The 19,859-nt window shown below is 28.8% G+C and overlaps 1 protein-coding gene and 1 long non-coding RNA gene across 2 annotated transcripts in view; one reads left to right on the top strand and one right to left on the bottom strand.

Moving 5' to 3' along the window:
• LOC148230935 (uncharacterized) overlaps nt 1-19,859 on the bottom strand; it is a 565,745-nt gene that overhangs the window by 371,623 nt on the left and 174,263 nt on the right. The gene's annotated exons all lie outside the window — the stretch shown is intronic.
• The window catches only part of LOC148230939 (cyclic nucleotide-gated channel alpha-3), a 232,171-nt gene that overhangs the window by 149,436 nt on the left and 62,876 nt on the right, over nt 1-19,859 (top strand). Inside the window, exons 4-5 of the mRNA XM_088194402.1 lie at nt 10,951-11,059; nt 12,257-12,370. Of these exons, the coding sequence (XP_088050528.1) occupies nt 10,951-11,059; nt 12,257-12,370 (223 nt within the window). The remainder of the gene's footprint in view (nt 1-10,950; nt 11,060-12,256; nt 12,371-19,859) is intronic.

The raw sequence follows: 19,859 nt of genomic DNA, 5'->3' as shown, positions 1-19,859 counted from the left end.
GGTCCGTGGATGTAAAAAGGTTAGGAACCTATGGTGTAGGTCAGCGTTTCCCAACCTTTTTCGGCTCGCGTACCACTTGGTAGTACATCACGCTTATTTGTACCACTTCGTAAAAATGATTGTATTTCGAGAAATTTGTTATTTTATTTGCATTAAAAAATTTATAGGGTGACTATATTTCCCAGAACTGAATTTATTTAAGTTTAAAAAAAATACCAAAAGTTTTATTTTTTCCGATAAAAATGTAACATTTGAACTTTACATATCACAATGTTTTTTTTATAAATAAAAGGTTCCGAAGCTCATTTATTGTCGAAATTCAAAACCAGAACATTAAAAGAAGTATTTTTTTAACATCTAATTTTTATGAAAAAGAAATTACATAAAATTAAATTTAAAAACTTGTATTAAAAATTTTTTTTAATACAAGTAGCAGGCAATTTTTTTCCCAAAATTACCGATATTAATAGAAAATATATGTATTATATATAAAATTAATTAAACACGGTAATTGTAAAAATTCTTCTAATGAAAACGAGACAATTTACACTTTAATTTTTATAAATTTACAGCAGCGCCGCAGGCGAAATTTTTGTTTTAAATATAATAATATTAATAAAATTGTATTTAAAAATATTTTTATTTCTGCAATTTTCTATTTATTATCGAAAATTATATATACATTGTTATCAAGTTATAAGTTTAGTTTTTAACAAATTTTACGAAAATATAAACACAATAATATAAGCAAAATAAATTTAATGAGATCCTTGTGATTGTTTCGAAGAATATAATTTTTTGTAATTTCTTCAAAAGATGTGAGATGTACCCTTAAATCGTCACCTGCGTCTAATACCGTACTAGTGAATGGTAATATTAATTTGAGAGCTTTTTCAGAGAGTTCCTCATATTCTTTATCGATGTTTAACCAAAAATTTATTAGATTATTTCGTTAGAATTTTACTTGTATAATTTTGTCACTTGATAAGTTTATTCAATTTTCTTTATCTTTTATTGATAACGATAAAGCTTTTTCTAAATTTTCTGCATACAAGGGGTTTGAAATCCAATTATTATATTTTTCGGGTTTTGGAAAATACTTCATGAAAGACGATTTTAATCCTGTTAAATGAACTATTATATGTTCTCGTAAATCTTGAGACAAGCTAACCTTATTTTCAACCAAAAAAGTATGTAGATTTTCTATCACTACCGGTTGATTGTTTTCGATACACTGTTTCTAAAAATCTAATTTTTTAATCATACTTTCAATTTTATCATTAACATTAAAGATCGTCATTGAGCTTTTCTGAAAAATTACATTTAGGAAAAATACAATAGTTTAAATGATATTTTTATGACTGATTTTTTTTACTTTTTATGTCCGCCATTACTGATTATTTTTCGCGTACCACCAACTATCTACTCGCGTACCACAGGTTGGGAACCGCTGGTCTAGGTCATTATGAATCGGGTCGTATTTATTATTTTTTTGTGATTTTTTCGTAGCTATTTGGATGCTCTAGAGCTCAATAGGCAAACGTATCAGGCTTCAAATCTAGAGTTGAAACTTGTTAGTACAAATCTTCAAACATTTTTTTACAGTAACAATATTCTCTTTATTTTTATACTACGTTGTCGTGGTGAAATGTTTTTAATGCGAGTTTTGTTGGTCGATTATGGTAAAAATGAAGCAAACGACGTTGGAATTTAGCAATAATTTTGATCAACGCATTGAACGACTTTGTTAGGATGACTTGCAAAGCATAATTATGAATTATGTAAAGATTCAAAGTAGCAAAAAAATAAAACATTTTTTTATAACATGAAATTAGTAAGGGTTGCAAAATCGAAGTTAATGGCGTCAATTAAGCATTTCTAGTCAGAAAATAATGACGCTGATTCCCCCAGTTCGTTGCCTATGAATCTATTCTCTTGGCTTTAAACGTCATACATTTGACATATCTGGAACATATTGTGAATGATGAAAGTTATTTTTCTGCTCTTTATATTATTGATCTGTTTGCTTCTTTTCTAAATGAGCAGTGCTGTGAGTGCTGAAATATATTCCAGTGGTAGCGGTTGTTAAAATGGCATTCATAATTATAAAAATAAATAAATATGGTTTTTCGTAATGATATAATATTTTATGTTATAATGAACCTCTCACTGACTCTCTCAAACTGCGCAGCCTCACACACACCATCCATAATGGCAAAGTACTTAAGCACTATAAATGCCCTTTGTTCGGCAGGTGGTCGATATTATCACAATTATACAGGCGAAGTCCGCGAACTTTTTTGTCGCGCTGCGCACATCCGTAGAGCGTTAAATGCGGGCGCAACAAACTCGGAGAGTAGAGCGGTCGTAAATGCGAAAATAACAAATGATTAAGCTCGCTCAATGGATTTTACGCTTTGTCTCCGGGTCGGCTCGAATTATTCACGGCGTAAATATGTGAAGCGTCGGAAGGTATAAAGCGCGGGTTAAATCGCGCGTTAAACTGATTGAAATTATTATGCCGTGACTCTTGTACCATTCGTCCCCATATACATGGGGTGCATAATTATTGTCGCTTCATGTATGTGTTGTTCGTAAAAAAAATGTTGCACGAATGGTTCGTTAATTTTTATGCACGTTTGCTCAGCGCCAATTTCCCTGCCTTCTGATCCGGATGGAATCAAATTGATTTTCATGTGAGAGTATGCAATGCCTGAATTTTCACAGTAGCTATAATGATTCGTCTCCAGACAGAAGTAGAACTCTCGCTGTGTAACTTTATCTAAATTACGATTATTAAACCGGTATTTTTTTAAATATTTATTAGAATAGCTATATCATAATAAAATTTAATTATATTAAAAGTTTTATAATTTAACTTAAATGAAATATAATTGAATAGTAATTAAAATATAAATTATAGAAATTAAATGACGCATGAACCTACGACGTTTGTTTATTTTTATTGTGTCTCTAATACAAAAATTAGTGATTTTGTATTTACGATTCTGATTATAAACGTCTATTTTCTATATGATTAACTTAAGCTCAGCTTAGTCGATTTGTCATTAGTATTTTATTATTTGCATAATACTTTGTTGCATCGTCGCTAAGTGGCATGTAATATAATCCCAATGAATCGCAAAAAATATTCTTAAAAAATGCAATTACGGGAAGAATTAATAAGTGAATATATAAAATGTCAACTAAAACAGGACATAAATACATAGCCTTACAATTATATAAAATCAGATATACAAGATTCTTTGAGTGATTAAGATATTGAATAATGTTTATGCTTATTTCATATATTGCTAAATCTGAGCAGTGTCAAAGATCTAATTAATAATATTTTATCTAATATCTTTATTTTATTTTATTTTTTATATGATTATATTAAAAAATATACTTTTTCTACTGAAATGCTTAATAAACATTAAATATTTTTAAACGTGATATAAAATATTATTATTTTTCTTTTGCATATTGGTAGACCGCGATGATTTTTATAGAAAGAAGTAGATCGCAACTAGAAAAAGGTTGGGCTTCCCTTGTTTAGGAGATGTGGCTTATTTGCGTACTTTCGCCGCAACAGCCAATTATAAACCTTTAAGAGTGTATCTGATTAGTTTATGTCTGACTGTTTTTTTTACTGGAACATTTGACATTTGTGTAATTGCTTAAATTTAGATTGTTCTAGATTTGGCAGCCTCGCACTTGTGGTTTTACGTTAATTTATTTGGCTTATTGCGCTTTTAACGCGTAATATTGCCGAGTTTTTTCATCATTAATTTCAATTTCGATGCAATTTTATGTTACATATAAATTTCTATAACTTTTATTGAAAAACTAAAGAAGTTTTTGTTTGATCAATTTTTTGTCATATGAAAATTGTATTTTTAAACTTATTGACCGTAGTTATTTTAATAATAATATTAAAATAACAACTGTGATTACTAAATCAATTAAAAAAGTGTATATATGGCATGTGCTATTGTAAGAAAAAAGGCATCTTGTTCATAGTTACTTTAATATTTTTATTTAAGTAAAATCTAAGGTGAAAATTTATATTTATGGTATTTAAAATCAAAATGGTATTTAAAACCAAATTCAATGGAATTCCACTTTATATTGCCGTTAAAGGGTGAATTTTATTATAGTACTATATTACATTTTATCGTATGCATTAAATTTTTCATTGCATTATAAACCTATTATTATAATTAAATCACTGTAATTCTACAATATCGAAATTTTACGTATTATGAGTTCTAGGATTTAAATAAATGTATATTTCTCTGAAAATTTCGATTGAAACATCCCTAATCACATAAGCGCGTAAATGTTTTATAACCTTAAATTAAACATTTTTATATTTAAAGTATATATGCAAATAATAAAACATTTTTTTGTAAAATAAATATAAATTAAAGACACTAAGTTTTTATTATAGCTAATCATCAAAGATGATTATATACATAGAAATCATATTTATTTTATAAAAACGTCCATAAAATAATAGTTTTTATAAAAAAAAAACACAACATTAAATGAACTAACAAATTAAAAACAGATTGTTGTTATAGAAATATATTTTTTAAGCGGCGTTTGCTAATTTAGTAAAGCAATATTGAGAAAAATGTTATACTATTATTTTAACAGAATATTCTTAATGTAATAACTATATTTGAGTTTTACAAAATTCAGCTGCTTCGAAATGTTTTTTATTTTTTTATCTGAAAAAGTATATTATATTTCTCACAGAATCTCTCAATTTGAAAATTTTTGTTGAGTGGTTTCGTTATCGTTTTGTTTTCCGTTATATCTCTTTACCTTCTTAAATTACATATTTTCGACGTACATCTCTTTGTAGAGATAGGAGTCTTACTCTTTCACTCTGATCAACTTAATCCCATCCCTATTTGGTTCGTATTTCTTTTATGAACAATTTTATACAAATTAATTTATTTTCTTGTCAGCTATCGAGATAATTTTTGGTTCTTTTGCGGTACTTTTTGGCATTTCTTAGATTTATCTACGGTGTAACATTCCGTGAATTCTTCATAATTTTTTAAAATCGTTCAACCATAAGCTATTTAATTAATAATAAAAATGGTAGCATTACAATATAAGCTATTTATTATCTATGTTTTGTACGTCAATATGAAAGATGGATTTTAATAATGTGTCATATAACAAAACTACTTCTTTGCTAAAAAAAACAATATTTTGTAATTAATAATTTAAAAAGTATATTTTATTATTATTTTACAATAACGAATAAAAGTTCATATATAAAGGTTAGTATGCTTATAGACGTTATGGCCTGAATAGCAGTGACACAATTTATTAATTATATGGATGATAGCAAATTTACAGAATATACACTACAATATAAGTTGAAAAATTATATTTCAATAAATTTTTTTTCAACTCTTGTAGAGAAATTGCGACACGATAATGCTGAAGTCAATATTATAAAGTCGAACTGAGTTGAATACTTATATAGGAATAAGCACTCACTTCAAGATCCCTCCTTTGCCCACTTTAATAAAACGTTAAGTGACCGTATTCCGAAAAGAGTGTTAGCTCAAATGTTGCTACGGAGTTAAATGCACCAAAAAATGGTACAAAACGTGGAGTGACTCTTGTTACAGAATAAATAACATTCACCTCGATTCTCGGACATTTCTAAAATCGGTTAAAAAATATCTCATAGGTTAAAAAAATTAATTGAGAGGATACACTGTGTTAATGGAACATCCAGTATATTTGTAGTTTTGTAATAAAAATCAATCGATTTCTAACAAATTGGTGAATTATTTACTAAATAGTCTATCGCTAATTATGAGTTCTAGATATAAATGTGAAAAAATAATTTGATTCCATAGAAAATTAAAATATTATAATATACTAGCAATTTTCGCTAAACCGTTTGTGACCTACCTTATAATGTCTTTGAATGATATAATACATATTTTATATAATACATAGAAAATTTGTGCATGTATAATAAATTAATAATGTATTCATGATATCTGCACTGTATTTTATATTATGCAAAAGTAGTATTCATTGGCAATTTTAGACGTCAGCAAAGTAAATTACCAATATAATAGTTTGCGTAAACTAAACAAGTACTAATCAGTCTTGAATTTTGGATGCAAAGTACCTTTGTTGGCTCGTATAACCTTCGTAAATTCTTTTGGGATTTTACTATTTATAATATGCATGCATGGAATAAGTACGTGTAATCTAATACTCTAATACGTAATACATTTCCGTTTTGATCGTAGAAATGAATAAAATAAAATATATTCACTAAATTGGTTCAAAGTATGTGTGACTTATGTACGTACATACGTTTATATTTTTATAATATATAGTAACGCGAAGTGGTTGGAAATATTAACAAAAATGTGTCTTCGGTGCAAATGTGTGGTGAAAATTCAATTTTGTTTTTGGCAAGCCGCCACCATATATGGAAGACGGAGACATGTTTTATTATTTTATATTGTATATATAAACATATATGTATACAATATGTATACTTGAAAAAAGCGGATCTACATACATACATATAAAAGTTCATATATATCTAAGGTGGGTCGTTGGCTTTTGAAGAGTAGCATATTAGGCAATAATATTTAAACGGATATGTGTATATAGATTTATTATTTGTGTATCATCTATAAAACACTCTTGTATTGTTTACGGTTAAAGACAGAAGAATCGATAAAATCTAAAAGTAGGCTAAAACATCGACCCGGAAGGGTTACTCCGACACATCTGTAAATAAGTTGTGGAATAACATCTTTATTTACACTTTTCTGGAGAGCATGGCCCATTGAATTTTCTTTATGCGGTTAGAATTATTCAAAGCGACTCTCCTATTTCCAGCCAAGTTGTAAACAAATATTTATATATCCAAACAAATACCAGAAACGCAAACATATTTTCTTTCCGATTAAATCCAAGTCAAATAATCGATCGCACGCGTTCGCTACGATAACGATGTGAAAAAGATGGCTTCCCTTACGTAGTTATACGAAAATAACGCATCATTATTGTAGTCACGGCTTAGCGTTTGTATGTTCTCTGTAACGTTATGCGTATGTTTATTTATTTGTTTTTGTTTTTTGCTACCAGAGTCAAAGAAGCGAAATTATCCTTCATCGTACAAATCCACCTTTGCTATCCACGGCTTTTTTGTCCACCTTCGTAAGATTCTCTCTCTCCATAAAGTTCGTCTGTAATATTTCTTCAGAGGATTGTGGCAAAAACGACGAGCTTAAGATCTTAGCGTGCCTTTGATGTGTAGGGTTATGCACGTAAAACAAAAAATATTCAATCAAATTGAGTAATACATGTTTTATAACGATTTATAAGAAATAAATTGAATTATAGAACGCAAAACAAACACAAAATGATATAAAAATCATGATATTATCCAATATACATTTTTAAAGAAACTTGTGTACAGCATAAAAATGTTGCACATAGCACATATTGTGTAACATTTTTTCAATCACGTTCTATAAATATGTGTTATTATTGTAGCCTTGTCTGCATCTGAAGAATTCAGTTTTCTCCAAAAATCGAAATAAAATTTGTTTTTTTAACGTCTAAGCTGAACCAGAGTAATAATAAAAGGGGAAGCGGCTGCTTTCTCTGTTTTTTTAGTTTCATGTTGAGAGTAACTAGTAAACTTTATTAATGGAGTTCCCATCGGAAGATTAATTTGAACGGAAGTAAATGAAATGCACTATAAGTATGCGCTTATAAGGTTTAAGGATCGAGTTTTTTTCTCGCCTACTTTCAACTAATAGAGATACTGATGAATATGATTTGTTTATTTTCGTCATCTCTCATTAAAGTTTGAACAGGTATAGATTTAAAAATACTGTAAGAAAATTGCTGTCGGCATCGTCAGTAAATGCTCTCCAATTTTTGTTTGTTTTTACAAATATGTACCGTATAGCAGTTGTTGATTCAGAGTATACGCAAAAATTCGGATTCACTCCTGGAGTCACTGTAGAGAGCGTCAATCGATAATCGACTACCTTTCAACATCAAGTGTCATGTTGTTTACGCAGATGTTTTAAGCAGAAATACTACCGTCGATGTTTTGAGAGCGATGTTCAATTTTGTATGTACATCGCCAATATTTGTGATAAAGTTTCAAAGATGCTTGGATTCGTTATGCGAAGTGCATGTCACAATAAATTATTGCCGATTCGCGTTCTGTACGATGCGCTAGTTCGCAGCGTTCTCAAATATGGCGCTATTGTCTTGATACCAAGCGAGGCGAGGTACTCTTTGTTGTTCGAGAAAATTTCAAGATAAATTCTGATAAATCTCTATAAAAAGGATTACCTGTCGAATCTGTACTTGTATCCTCAAAACAATTCATTGCATTTTAAAAACAGCGTCTCCTTAATAAAACACTTTTTAAAGTAGCTTCTCAACGAACATACCAAATATAATGTTTTCGACAATAGCTATGGGAAGCTGGAAAAAAATATGTGGGGTATTGCTCATCTATTTTAGGTGTGCACTATAACTGTTTTTTTAAAGATTAGTCGTATAATCGCATTGGGAAAACTTGTCAAATCATTATAATTAAATATATAATCAAAAAATAAAATAAAATATTTGAGTATGTTAAATTGTTAGAATCGCTGTATTTAATAAGCTAATGTACTCTATAGGTGAGTCGTAAAGAATAATAGCATTTTTTTATGCGCTCTTAACGCGTATATGCGACAACTCCTTTTCTCACATTCAATGCCTGCTGGTCCCCACACAAACATGGTAAAAATTTAATTGAATAATCTTCTATCAAATCTTATATATTATTGTTCTAAGCCGTCGCTTCCGCTTCCGCTTCCGAACGCGCATATTTTAAAATGAAACATTTTATGCTCAATTTTCTACTCTTTAAATCGTATCGCTTTGTATGAACGATGTATAATAATACACGTAAACAAAGGAAATATATTTAATTATAATTAATAAAAGTAAAAATAGAGTTGGCACGATGATTTTCGAGCCTCCGCTAATGTATTCTTTTGTTGTCGACCAATGAAAAATAAGCATTCAAATATAAAACAAGATGGCCGACGGTAACGTAACAACAGTTTTAAATAATTATTATTTATTAATAACATTTTTCTTTTGTTAACAATTTTCATTACTTCGTCGTGTGCGTTGTTCCATTTGATTGAATATAAATAATCGGATTGCAAATTAACTAGGTATGTTATTACTATGAAAATTAAATATATACATAATGTGTAAGGATTATAATAATATATTGATTAAACTAGACAATCATAAAACAATCTTCGCAATGCAATCTTCAAATTTTGAATTCTCATCGACGGGCTCCGAGGCTGAAAAGTGAGTTTTTCCTTTTATAATACATAACAATTGTCATTGCTTCCGATTTAATGCATATATACGTTAGATTTTACTTAATGTCGATCAAACCGAATACATGCTAATAAAACGTATTTTTTTATCTATTGATATTTGGGGATACTATCTTTCACGACGATCGCGTGACAATGATTGTGATGCAGTCTTGAAATTTAAGAAATCTGCTCCAATGATTTTGTTTGTATCATTGCCTAAAAACCAATCATTTATAACTACTTGTAATGCAGTCTCAGTGAAAAGCTTTTCTTTGAATTATTATTCAGATAAAATATTTTGAGAAATAATTTTGCACCAAACACTTACTTAAGGATTCAACAATACTTATATTTACTAATAAAATTAAAATAATCCATAATAAACTATACAAACATACATATTTATAGATTATTTTTATAACTTGACGTTTCTTAATATTTTTTAAAAACTTTTTGTATTTCTTAATAAATAATAATTTAAACCAATGTTAGGTTGCTAAAAGCTTTATTGTCGACTTATGAATGTGTAAATAATATGTTCTAATTTCAAAAAGCATATGTATTAAAAAAATCAAATAACTAAAATTATGTTACTTACGTATTTATTTAAAAACCTAACTTATATTAAACTATTTTTATATAATAGCTTTTTTAAATTTATAATGAATTTAGACTAGAATTAATTTAAAAATATATTTATAAAATTTAAACTGTAGTTACTAACATCGTATAGCATAAATATTCATCGTATGACAAATTAAAAAAACCTAGTGTAAAATAATTGGAATAAAAAAATAAAAAAATATTTTACAAAAGCATCATAATAATGAGGGAAAAATATTAATAATACAAATTAATATATTATAAAACCCTTACGCGATAGTTTAATCTTTGTTTCAAACTGTTTTCCAGAATCTAACGCAATTAAAACTTTTCATACATGATTGCTACTTAACTTATTTTTATTTGCTCACAGTATTATTTTTAACTAGCTTTTAAGCATTCTTATCCAACAATTTTTTTTCAATTACAGAATAATAATTCAACGTAATTTTCACTATTTTACTTAAAATTAAAAAATATATATATAAAGTCTGTTTTTATAAAAATATAATAAATAAATTAGAAAACATTTACATATAGAGTTGCTTTATGTGAAATTGACTTTGACATGTTGAGTTTGAAGAAAACGTTATACTTAATATTAGTATGAAACATCCAAGTTTCACCTAATAGTGTAATATATATGTAAATTACGTACATACATGAGTAAAGTTAAAAGTTGTTTAACCCATGTTTTCATTAAAAATATTAAAATTTCTTTGCTAACATCAAGGAGTAAACTACAAACAGCTAATTGCTTAAATTCATTTATAGCAATATTAATGGTTGCAACGTTATACTAATATATATTATATAGAATACTAGGAAAACTATTCAATTCAATGTGCAAGTGAATGAAACCATGAAACTATAACTAACTTATAATTGCATATGCTCTTAACTCGTTTTACAAATCAAATTCAATTTTCAGATGTGCTATCGATGCGGCGGAGCCAAAACCATCTATCCAGATCTAGAGCTTCGCTCGGGTCAGAATTGGACCTATCGAGGAGGGCAAGACGAAGGGACTTTAGAGGAAGGTTCGTGTTTGCATTTCATTGTATCTTGTATGTACATTGTTACGAATACAAACCAAACAGTGTAAACAAGCAACACAATCTAACGCGCGTCTGTATCGACACAATGATGTAAATATGAGGCGTCAAACCGAAGATCGCTTCGACTTTATTTGTATTATACACAACAATAAATACAGAATTAAATCGAATTTTCCGTTCATAATTGTCGCCAAATACCATATGCTTCTAAATAATACGGTATTATCATGATTGTATCAAACACATGGGCGTTATTAGTTTATAATTAGTAATATATGGCACCACGATCAAATTAGCCAATTGTGGCGTTATTACCCAATTGAGTAACGTGATGTTGTAATGATAATGATGCCACTATTAGGTTTGTAATGCAAACTAATGCATTAGTAGACTGCGTAAGATAATTATCAATTAGTGGGGTAATATAAGCATTTAAGTTTACTTCGATGTATCATCTAAAATTAATATATTCTCAAATACTATACTTTGCACCATTGATCACTTGAATAGTATTTGCACATTGGTCATTTGAATAGTATTTTTTTAAATATGATTTGTAATAATAATATTGTTGTATTTTATAAAATCGAACAGTATTTTAAATAAATTTATATCTTCGGAAACATGAAGTTCAGCTATAAGTTTCAATTATGTTGATACTGTCCCAAGAATATTATGAGCTTTTTTGGTCTATTGATAAAAACGAAAAGTTTTTAAGCGCATTTCGTATGCTAATATTTTTCAAAATAACCCAAAGAAAAGTCCCGAGTAGAGGAAACAAAGTAGAATATAAGAGACATTATGTCGTTTTTATGATGTCTTAAAACTTTTAAAAAGTCTGTGTTTATATACACTTTCCAGACATTGTACTCATATATTTTGCGGTGCGCCGATTGCATCGCACTACGTTGACCGCTAAGTCCGAGAAACTCTGTTCAACTAATTGAGCAAAATTGCTATAATACTATTAGAGAAAACCACCAAGCGAGTACAGGATGTTCTCTGCATGTATTAACTGAAACTAATTAAACTCAAACAAACATAATAAAATAATATTGCTCCATATTATATATGGCTTATGTGTGCTGTCATTTAACTAATAGGTTTATTTTAAATTGCGAGATTATACGCATCTTGTTTGAAACATTTCCCAAATGTATACTTATTGTTTGGTTTCAGATTGAAACTGGCCACAAGTTTAGCGATGGCGAGTAGTGGCGAGGCGCCCCTTCTTGGGGCCCCTGCCAACACCCCGGGACCGCCTAACCACCTCCCGCCATTGCCAGGCGATAAGTAAGTAAAATCTTCTTCACTAACTAATGCTACATTCTAGAGTTCGCCGCCGTCTAGTTAAAAAGGGAAAGTGACGACTCACCGAGCATACTAATTCCGTAGCGTAATACCTCCGTTATGGTATACAATGGTAGATCTTTGAGCTTTCGTTTTTCTGCTCCGCTGCCTCTCAAAAGCAGACGCTACATAATGGTAGAGTGGATAATAACAATAGTGAAATACAGTCAAAACTTGTATTTATGTAGGTTACATGCACAGACACAATGTTAGTTAGAGCAATCAAAAAGTTTCTATTAGTATAATGTAATTCGATTTACAAAAAAATATTGATAGCACCAACTAAATTATTATTATTATATTTTAAGCAATTTGTGTAAATCAACATCGAGATTTGAAACAAGCACGTTTTACTGTCATAATTCTTTTAATATTCAAAAATATGTGGTAAAATCTCCCATAGTAAATATTAAAATATATGTTATATATACATATATAAATATATACAAATTTTGACACAGTAAACCATTCGATTTTATTGTGCAAGTTAATCACTCTCGGTTTTTAAAATAACAGAATAAATATTTAGAAACTCTTATAAAAAAATATGAATTATTATTTGCAATATTAAAAAAATATCTTAACATGACCTAAATAAAATTAATTTTTAATTTAATAATTTTTTATTTACATTTTTTATATCCATCTCTAGTACACATGAACGGTTCTTCTTATTTTACATCCTTATTTTTATATGCACGTTCATTCGATTACATTATTCATAATTTCATAAGGTATGTGCCAAGTCCTCGAAAGTTTTTGGATATCCTTCCATTATATGCATACTATCTTTATGAAGAATGCTTGTCTTCTATCGTAGTTAGTGAGTTTATATTTAGCTTATACACTAAATTAAACTTATTACAGTAGCTGTTAAATCTTACTTTTTTTAATAAGACGATTATTAACTTTCCATATATCCACGACAATGAACTTTAGTAAATTGTTTAATATTTAGCATTGATTTATTAATCTCTAACGTTTTAAATTCATGCAAGATGTGCATGTGATCTTGAAAATGTCATTTTTAAAATGCAAAATTCTACTTAAAATACATGAAATTTATTTAAAAATAATTTTAATTTAAACTTCTACTTTCTTATTATTTCTATTCAGCGGTAAACTAGCAGGGACTTATATTGTAATTGTGATGCGTTTTAGCAATTAAGTCACACTTCAAACTTTGTAGGATACAATACTGTTTAGCAAATTTTGACGTTGAATATCAGATTAAATAAAACTTACTATTCTAGTCTTACTATTCAAACTCATTCATAAATAATACATAAAGCATATAGATATTTTTCTTTTAAATATATTTAATATATGGTATTTGTCACTATATATTACAGAAATTCAGTTTTGCCTTGGAACACGATCGTGCGTTGCAATATTCGGGTATTCGAATACGCAATATATTTGAACATTTTTAATTATTTGTTATTCGAGTATTAGTCTAACTATTCGTTTATATTTGTGGTGAAATATTTTAAATTTGTATTTTTAAAATCAACAAAAATCGACCTGCTCTGAAAAAATTGTCGTGTTATATCACAAAAACGCAGGTAGCTATATTTTTTCTTAATGCACCGCTGCATTTTCTATAGGCTAATTATATAATACCTTTCATTTTTTTTTAATTTTTTTTTCGATTTTTTGTTTTTAGAAATATTAGACGACAAATAAAATATTGCAAAAAAATACTTTCAACTTGTTTAAATTGCATAAATTACTCATATTTCTGAGTTTTATTGTGCAGTTGTGAACTTTATCAATAGCTGATATTAATTTTGAATCAATACAAATAATGATTATTTTTTAGTTAGTCTAAAGTAATTTATTCTGATAATATGTTTTGAGCATACAGATTTTAAATCTTTTTGGCAGCAGGAATAATTAAAATGACTTCGTACTGATTGTACCTCTATTAATTATTCTGTGGAGGGCTTATTTATGTATTATGATAACACTAACGTGAGGCACAGCGACCGGCGGTGCCTCGTCCGCCGATCACTCACATCATCATACATTTAATTCAACGTGTAATTATAAGTATTCGATACAATAATTATTATTTTAGCCGCTCAATTTGTGCTTAATTGCAACTTGTCACCATCCGTCTAGCAATTTTTAAACTGTATTATTTGATTCTTAATAATTACCCTACGAATATATGTGACTATTCCAATATGTGTTTGAATAGTTTAAAATAACGAATATTTTGAAACTCTAATTGCGATCTAACAATGTGTTGACTGATCTTTGAGAAATCAATTGGTCTGGCAAATTTGTCTTTGACAATATTTATTTATTTCCTGGATAAATATTTAATTACATCTATTAGATATATTTATATATTGTATCTTTAGATACAATTTAAAAAAATTGTATTTTTAGATACGATTACAAAATTAATTAATTTAAAAACATGTACAGTGTTTTTTTATTATTATTATTATTGTTTTAGGGAAATTATAGTACTGCAAACTATACTATAAATTTATGTAATATAATTCAAATAATATATAAAGTACGCATCATAAGTTAGTGTAAAAATATAGAAGCTAGATTTGATAATAATATATCATTATAGCTGTTCTATTCACTGCGATAAATAAAGTAACAAATATACGTTGAAATAAAATATGTAATATTTACGTTAATTACCCACGTTAAGTTAATTAAAGTTAAAGTTAATAAGTATTTGTTGAAATTCTTAAAATTTTCCGTAATTTACGAGAGAAAGAGAAACGGTTTTCAATGAACTCCTGCTCGTATGTATAGTTTTAATGCATAATAATTAAATATGAGATTTTGGCAAAATGTTTATGAAGCTATTTTTTGTGCCAACCAGTTATAAATTAGAGTTGAGTCTAACGCGCCATGCAACTCTGAACCCTAATTTTGACAAGCTGTGTATACCTTTATTTACCACCAGGCAGCCTTGATGGTCGTACTTATACTTTATTACTTTTGAGCAAAAATTTTGCGGTGTATTTTGTTAAAAAAAATCAGTGGCATAAATAGGGCTTTTAGTGTTAAAGCTAAGGATGTTACGCAGATTTTATAGTGTTATTATTGTTTTTAAGAATCTGAATGAATCTCTAAATCTAAATCACTATAAATACCGAAACAATAGAGAAAACAGCGGTTAGTGTTGGTATGTAGTAAAATATAAATTTAAGACGAGAGAATATGTATTTTTGATTGGTTCAGTGTAAGATAATCGTCACATTTTGATTAGACTTATTGCTTTTCAGATATGGCTCTTTTCAATTTTGCATATTTTATTGACTCAAAATGCTACTTAAAGAGTCAATATTTAAGAATATATAATACATTAAAATCAATGTGACGAAGCGCGTTATGATTTTCTGGTAAAAAATTCTGTCTTTAATGCACATATCTTTTGTGGTTTTTTATGGTTTTATTGAAAATATTGTTTGGTTATAAGCATAAAATTTTTTTAAATATAAATGTATAGAAAATTTTCATTTATATATTATATTAAAATTTATTTTTATATTTTACCCAAAACTGTTTTATCGAAAAGCATTTTTTTAAACATTTTTATTTCTACATCATACTTTTCATGAATAATAAGCAATTGCAACTATAATTAATCGAACTAGAATGTTTATTAACTTTTAAGTTTTGTAAGCATAGGTTTACAAATATATAAATTATAATCTGTTATTAATTTCACAGATACAAAATGAAAATTCATTTATAAGTAATGATTATACCATGATTTATCACATAAACAAGTCAAATGATTTGTCTATTAGGGTATTGTAAGTGCAAACTGTAGAATAGGGACATATGTATGTCACATTTATGGTACAAAGTAGAATTTACGATCCAGAACATAACTTTAAAATAAGAAATTGTTTTGTATTTATATGAAAATTTTCATATATAATTATAGTTTGCAAATTTTAGGCTTTATTATAAAATATATTTTTTATTAAATGAAAATGGAGAATAATATATTTTATATAATATGTATGTTCTATATGAAACTAAGGTAAAAATGCGATAAACGTTTAACGAGATTTTGCAGCAGCTTTAAAATGGTGATGTATCTTTTATATTATAATATGTATACACAGTGTATTCAATTTATATCTAAATTTGTTTAGGTCCTTTTCCTTTCATCCTTTGCGAAGGGTGACAGTATTTTGCCTCAACAAATATTCGCACATATATTTATATAATACGCTTTAATGATTTCAACATTAAAATTCCGCGTTAATGTGATATGACAACTTCATCACTTACACAATATTTTTATTATTATGTGCCACCCTACGACTGTTAATTCCATATACAGGGTTTAGTAGTGACAAATTATTTCAGAATTAATATATGAAATAATTCATTGGTATAGATCATTAATTATCAATTAAATTGGAATTGTAGGCTAATTATATTTCATTTTAATAATTGATCATTATATTTGATCACATGATATCAACTATATCTTAATTTTGCTAATTAGTTATTATATTAGATTTTATTAGGATTAAAACGACTATTAAGGCAAACTTATCTTTATTTTAATTACATAACACTTGACGTAAAGACATTTAAAAAAAAATGATATTCTATTAGCACTTTATGACTTGGAAGAACAATAATATATTCGAAGATTATCTATTTTCTATTTAATATCAAAACAAAATAACGTGTATAGTCCATCCAAGATGTTAGCGCTCATCATCATGGGTGTACGCATGCATGCATACATACACAGTTTTCTGCGAATTTGCTTATACCGATAGGAGAACGTTACCAATACTAAATCAGGGCTGTTTTAAGGATAGGGTGACCATACGTTGGAAATTGCATTAAAAATTATAACGTGTTATATTTTTATTATAAATGATTGTCATGTTGTGGTATTTTGTAATCAATAAAACAATTCCTGTAATATTCTATTGGTATTTTTTTAAATATTATATTGAACAGATATTAAACCTGATGTCTTGCCAAAACTGCTCTCATGTTTTTGAGTTAAATATGTATATAAATAAACAAAATATGTAAGAAAGTGATATTTAACACTTTCCTCAACAAATTAAATTGAAAAAGTAAAAATTAATTGCACTTGTAATTTCACATGGTCACCCTATTCTATTTTTTCACCAATACTGTGACGATGAGCGTTCATATCTTGGACGGACTGTACTTCTTAGTAGTAATGTTTGATTGTCAAATGACAATGATCGGTCTCATAGTGTCCGTTTGAGAATTACAATGTTTTGAACATCATAAAAGAAAAGAGGCTTAGGTCCGACGAAAAGGTGCAGCATGCAATGCATGAGGTAATTTTATTACAATAATCACTGTAATATTACAAAGTAAGTTAGCAATCAAATAATAAAGAATGGCATGCCAAAAATAAGTTTTATATAAAAAAATATATTCCTGATTTCGCTTTTACAATCCATAAATATGAACCGATTGAATTACACTGACAAAAATACGTTCCGCACCCTCGTGCAAACAACCGCAACTTTATTTTAATTCTATTTATTCTAGCATCAACGAGAGCCGGTCGTAATTGGCTCGCACGGCGACAAGTGTTGCCATCGCAAAAAAATCGTTCGAAACGCTGCTCGTAAAGCGAGTGTCAGCGCGGAATGAAAAATGCATATCTTTCAGCCTGGCGGCGTGTAAATTTTCCGAATGGAAATATGAAAAGGGCGCGTGTCGAACGTTCAATTTGCTAGTCGAAATGAAACGGCGTTTCGTCATCAAATATTTATCTGGATTGGTGTGGTAGGCCTGGTTGAGGGGGTAGTTTGGTTTTGGTTGCTAGGGGAAACTGTGAGAGTTGGTACACTATAAAAATTTTAACCGTTAATTTGCAAATAGCATCGTACCCATTAAAAAAAAGTTACAAATGAACAAGCTTAAAAATATTTGTTACCATATAATAAGCGCAGCGCGAAACATTAAAAAATCAATATTTTATTCGTCTAAATGCAATGATACTTTATTACAATGCGCTTTTTCTAAGTCCTGCAAAATTATTTTGTTTTGTGTGTCTAAGTTAAATTTGAGCTTTGTTGAAGATGAGTGTGTTGACTGCCTGCTCTTTACTTAAAAAATCAAACATTTAAAAGATCTTTTCTCAAGGCGCAGGTTCTGAGGTCACGGTCTCTAAAAGACTGCTCAGTTTCTGTCACTGTAGGGACTGGGGGGCTGCTCGTTGGCGGTACGACACCTCTGGGGGCGCAGACCCTCTATTGAACACAGCCGCTACTGAAGGGACTTACTGTATATTGCCATAATAAAGGCCCTCGTGTATTTTTTCAATCTGCTGATTCTCATGCGAAGCGGTTCCTTAATTATTAATTTAGTTCTTATATTGGCAAAGCAAAAGTAAGGTCGATCAGAGTAGTTGAGATAATCGTGAACAATTTTTTTGCCATTCAAATACTTCCGACCTGTGTTAGTCTTTCAAAAACTTTTGGCACAGGTCTACCTGTTTTATGTAGTTGTTGTAAAATATTTAGAAATGTTCGTACAAATGATTTTTTAACAAAAAAAGGCTTTAACAAAAAGAATTCTTGATTTGGTATTTTTTTGAAAAAATAATTCTCAAAAAGAAACTCTTGTCGGTGAGGACCGTTTTTTCAACACCACGGGTTAATTATTAGTGTTAAATACCTTATATCGAAACTATAAGCACCTCAGTTTCCTCTATGCAACAAATATGGCTGGCGACGAGAACGAACGTGAATGTGACACCTGTCTACGAATTGCCTTTTTTCGTTTCTCGAAATTCACCACCACCGGTGTATGCCCTCCGGTAATAGTTAAAAGCGGTTATTTACGGTATGCGCTGTAATATTTATCCCAACCCTCATCCACTGCACGTGTACACGTATACATGCAATGGAAAATTCAATCTGAAAGCGCCGCTTTGGTTGCAACTCTTGACCCCACCTATCGGACTTTCCCGTTTGGTTGTGCATTATGAAAACAAAGCGTGAAATGCTCTTTGTGTTTTTGAATGCAGAAACAAATAGTACCTTATATATAATATATTATATATAATCATGTACATACGGTGCAAATGCGCCAGCTTTATGGTGAGAGCATATATTAAATAAAAAACTCAAAAAAAAAAATGAAAACATTTTTGCTTGCTAACCAATTGCTAAATATCAAACAGATTACGTTAATCTTCGGACGCCGCAAAGGTTTGATTGATTAAATATTCGCAGCAAAAAATACTATCTACCGTTTTTATGTATGATAAAAAATAAGATTAAAGATTTGCGCTCGACTCTAATTACATTTGATGAATACTACATACGTATTTTTTTATCTTCGTGCCGTTTCAAACAAAAACAGCCTAGCAGGTAAAAGTTTAGCAGCCTTATCCTCGGCGTCAAGTGTCCTTTGTACTCGTTAAATT

This window comes from Plectrocnemia conspersa, unplaced genomic scaffold (genome assembly GCF_051122295.1).
Source record: "Plectrocnemia conspersa isolate PC_06_02 unplaced genomic scaffold, ASM5112229v1 ptg000010l, whole genome shotgun sequence".
NCBI lineage: Eukaryota > Metazoa > Arthropoda > Insecta > Trichoptera > Polycentropodidae > Plectrocnemia > Plectrocnemia conspersa.
Note: the sequence above shows the minus strand (reverse complement) of the source record. Positions and strands in the feature narration are given on the sequence as shown.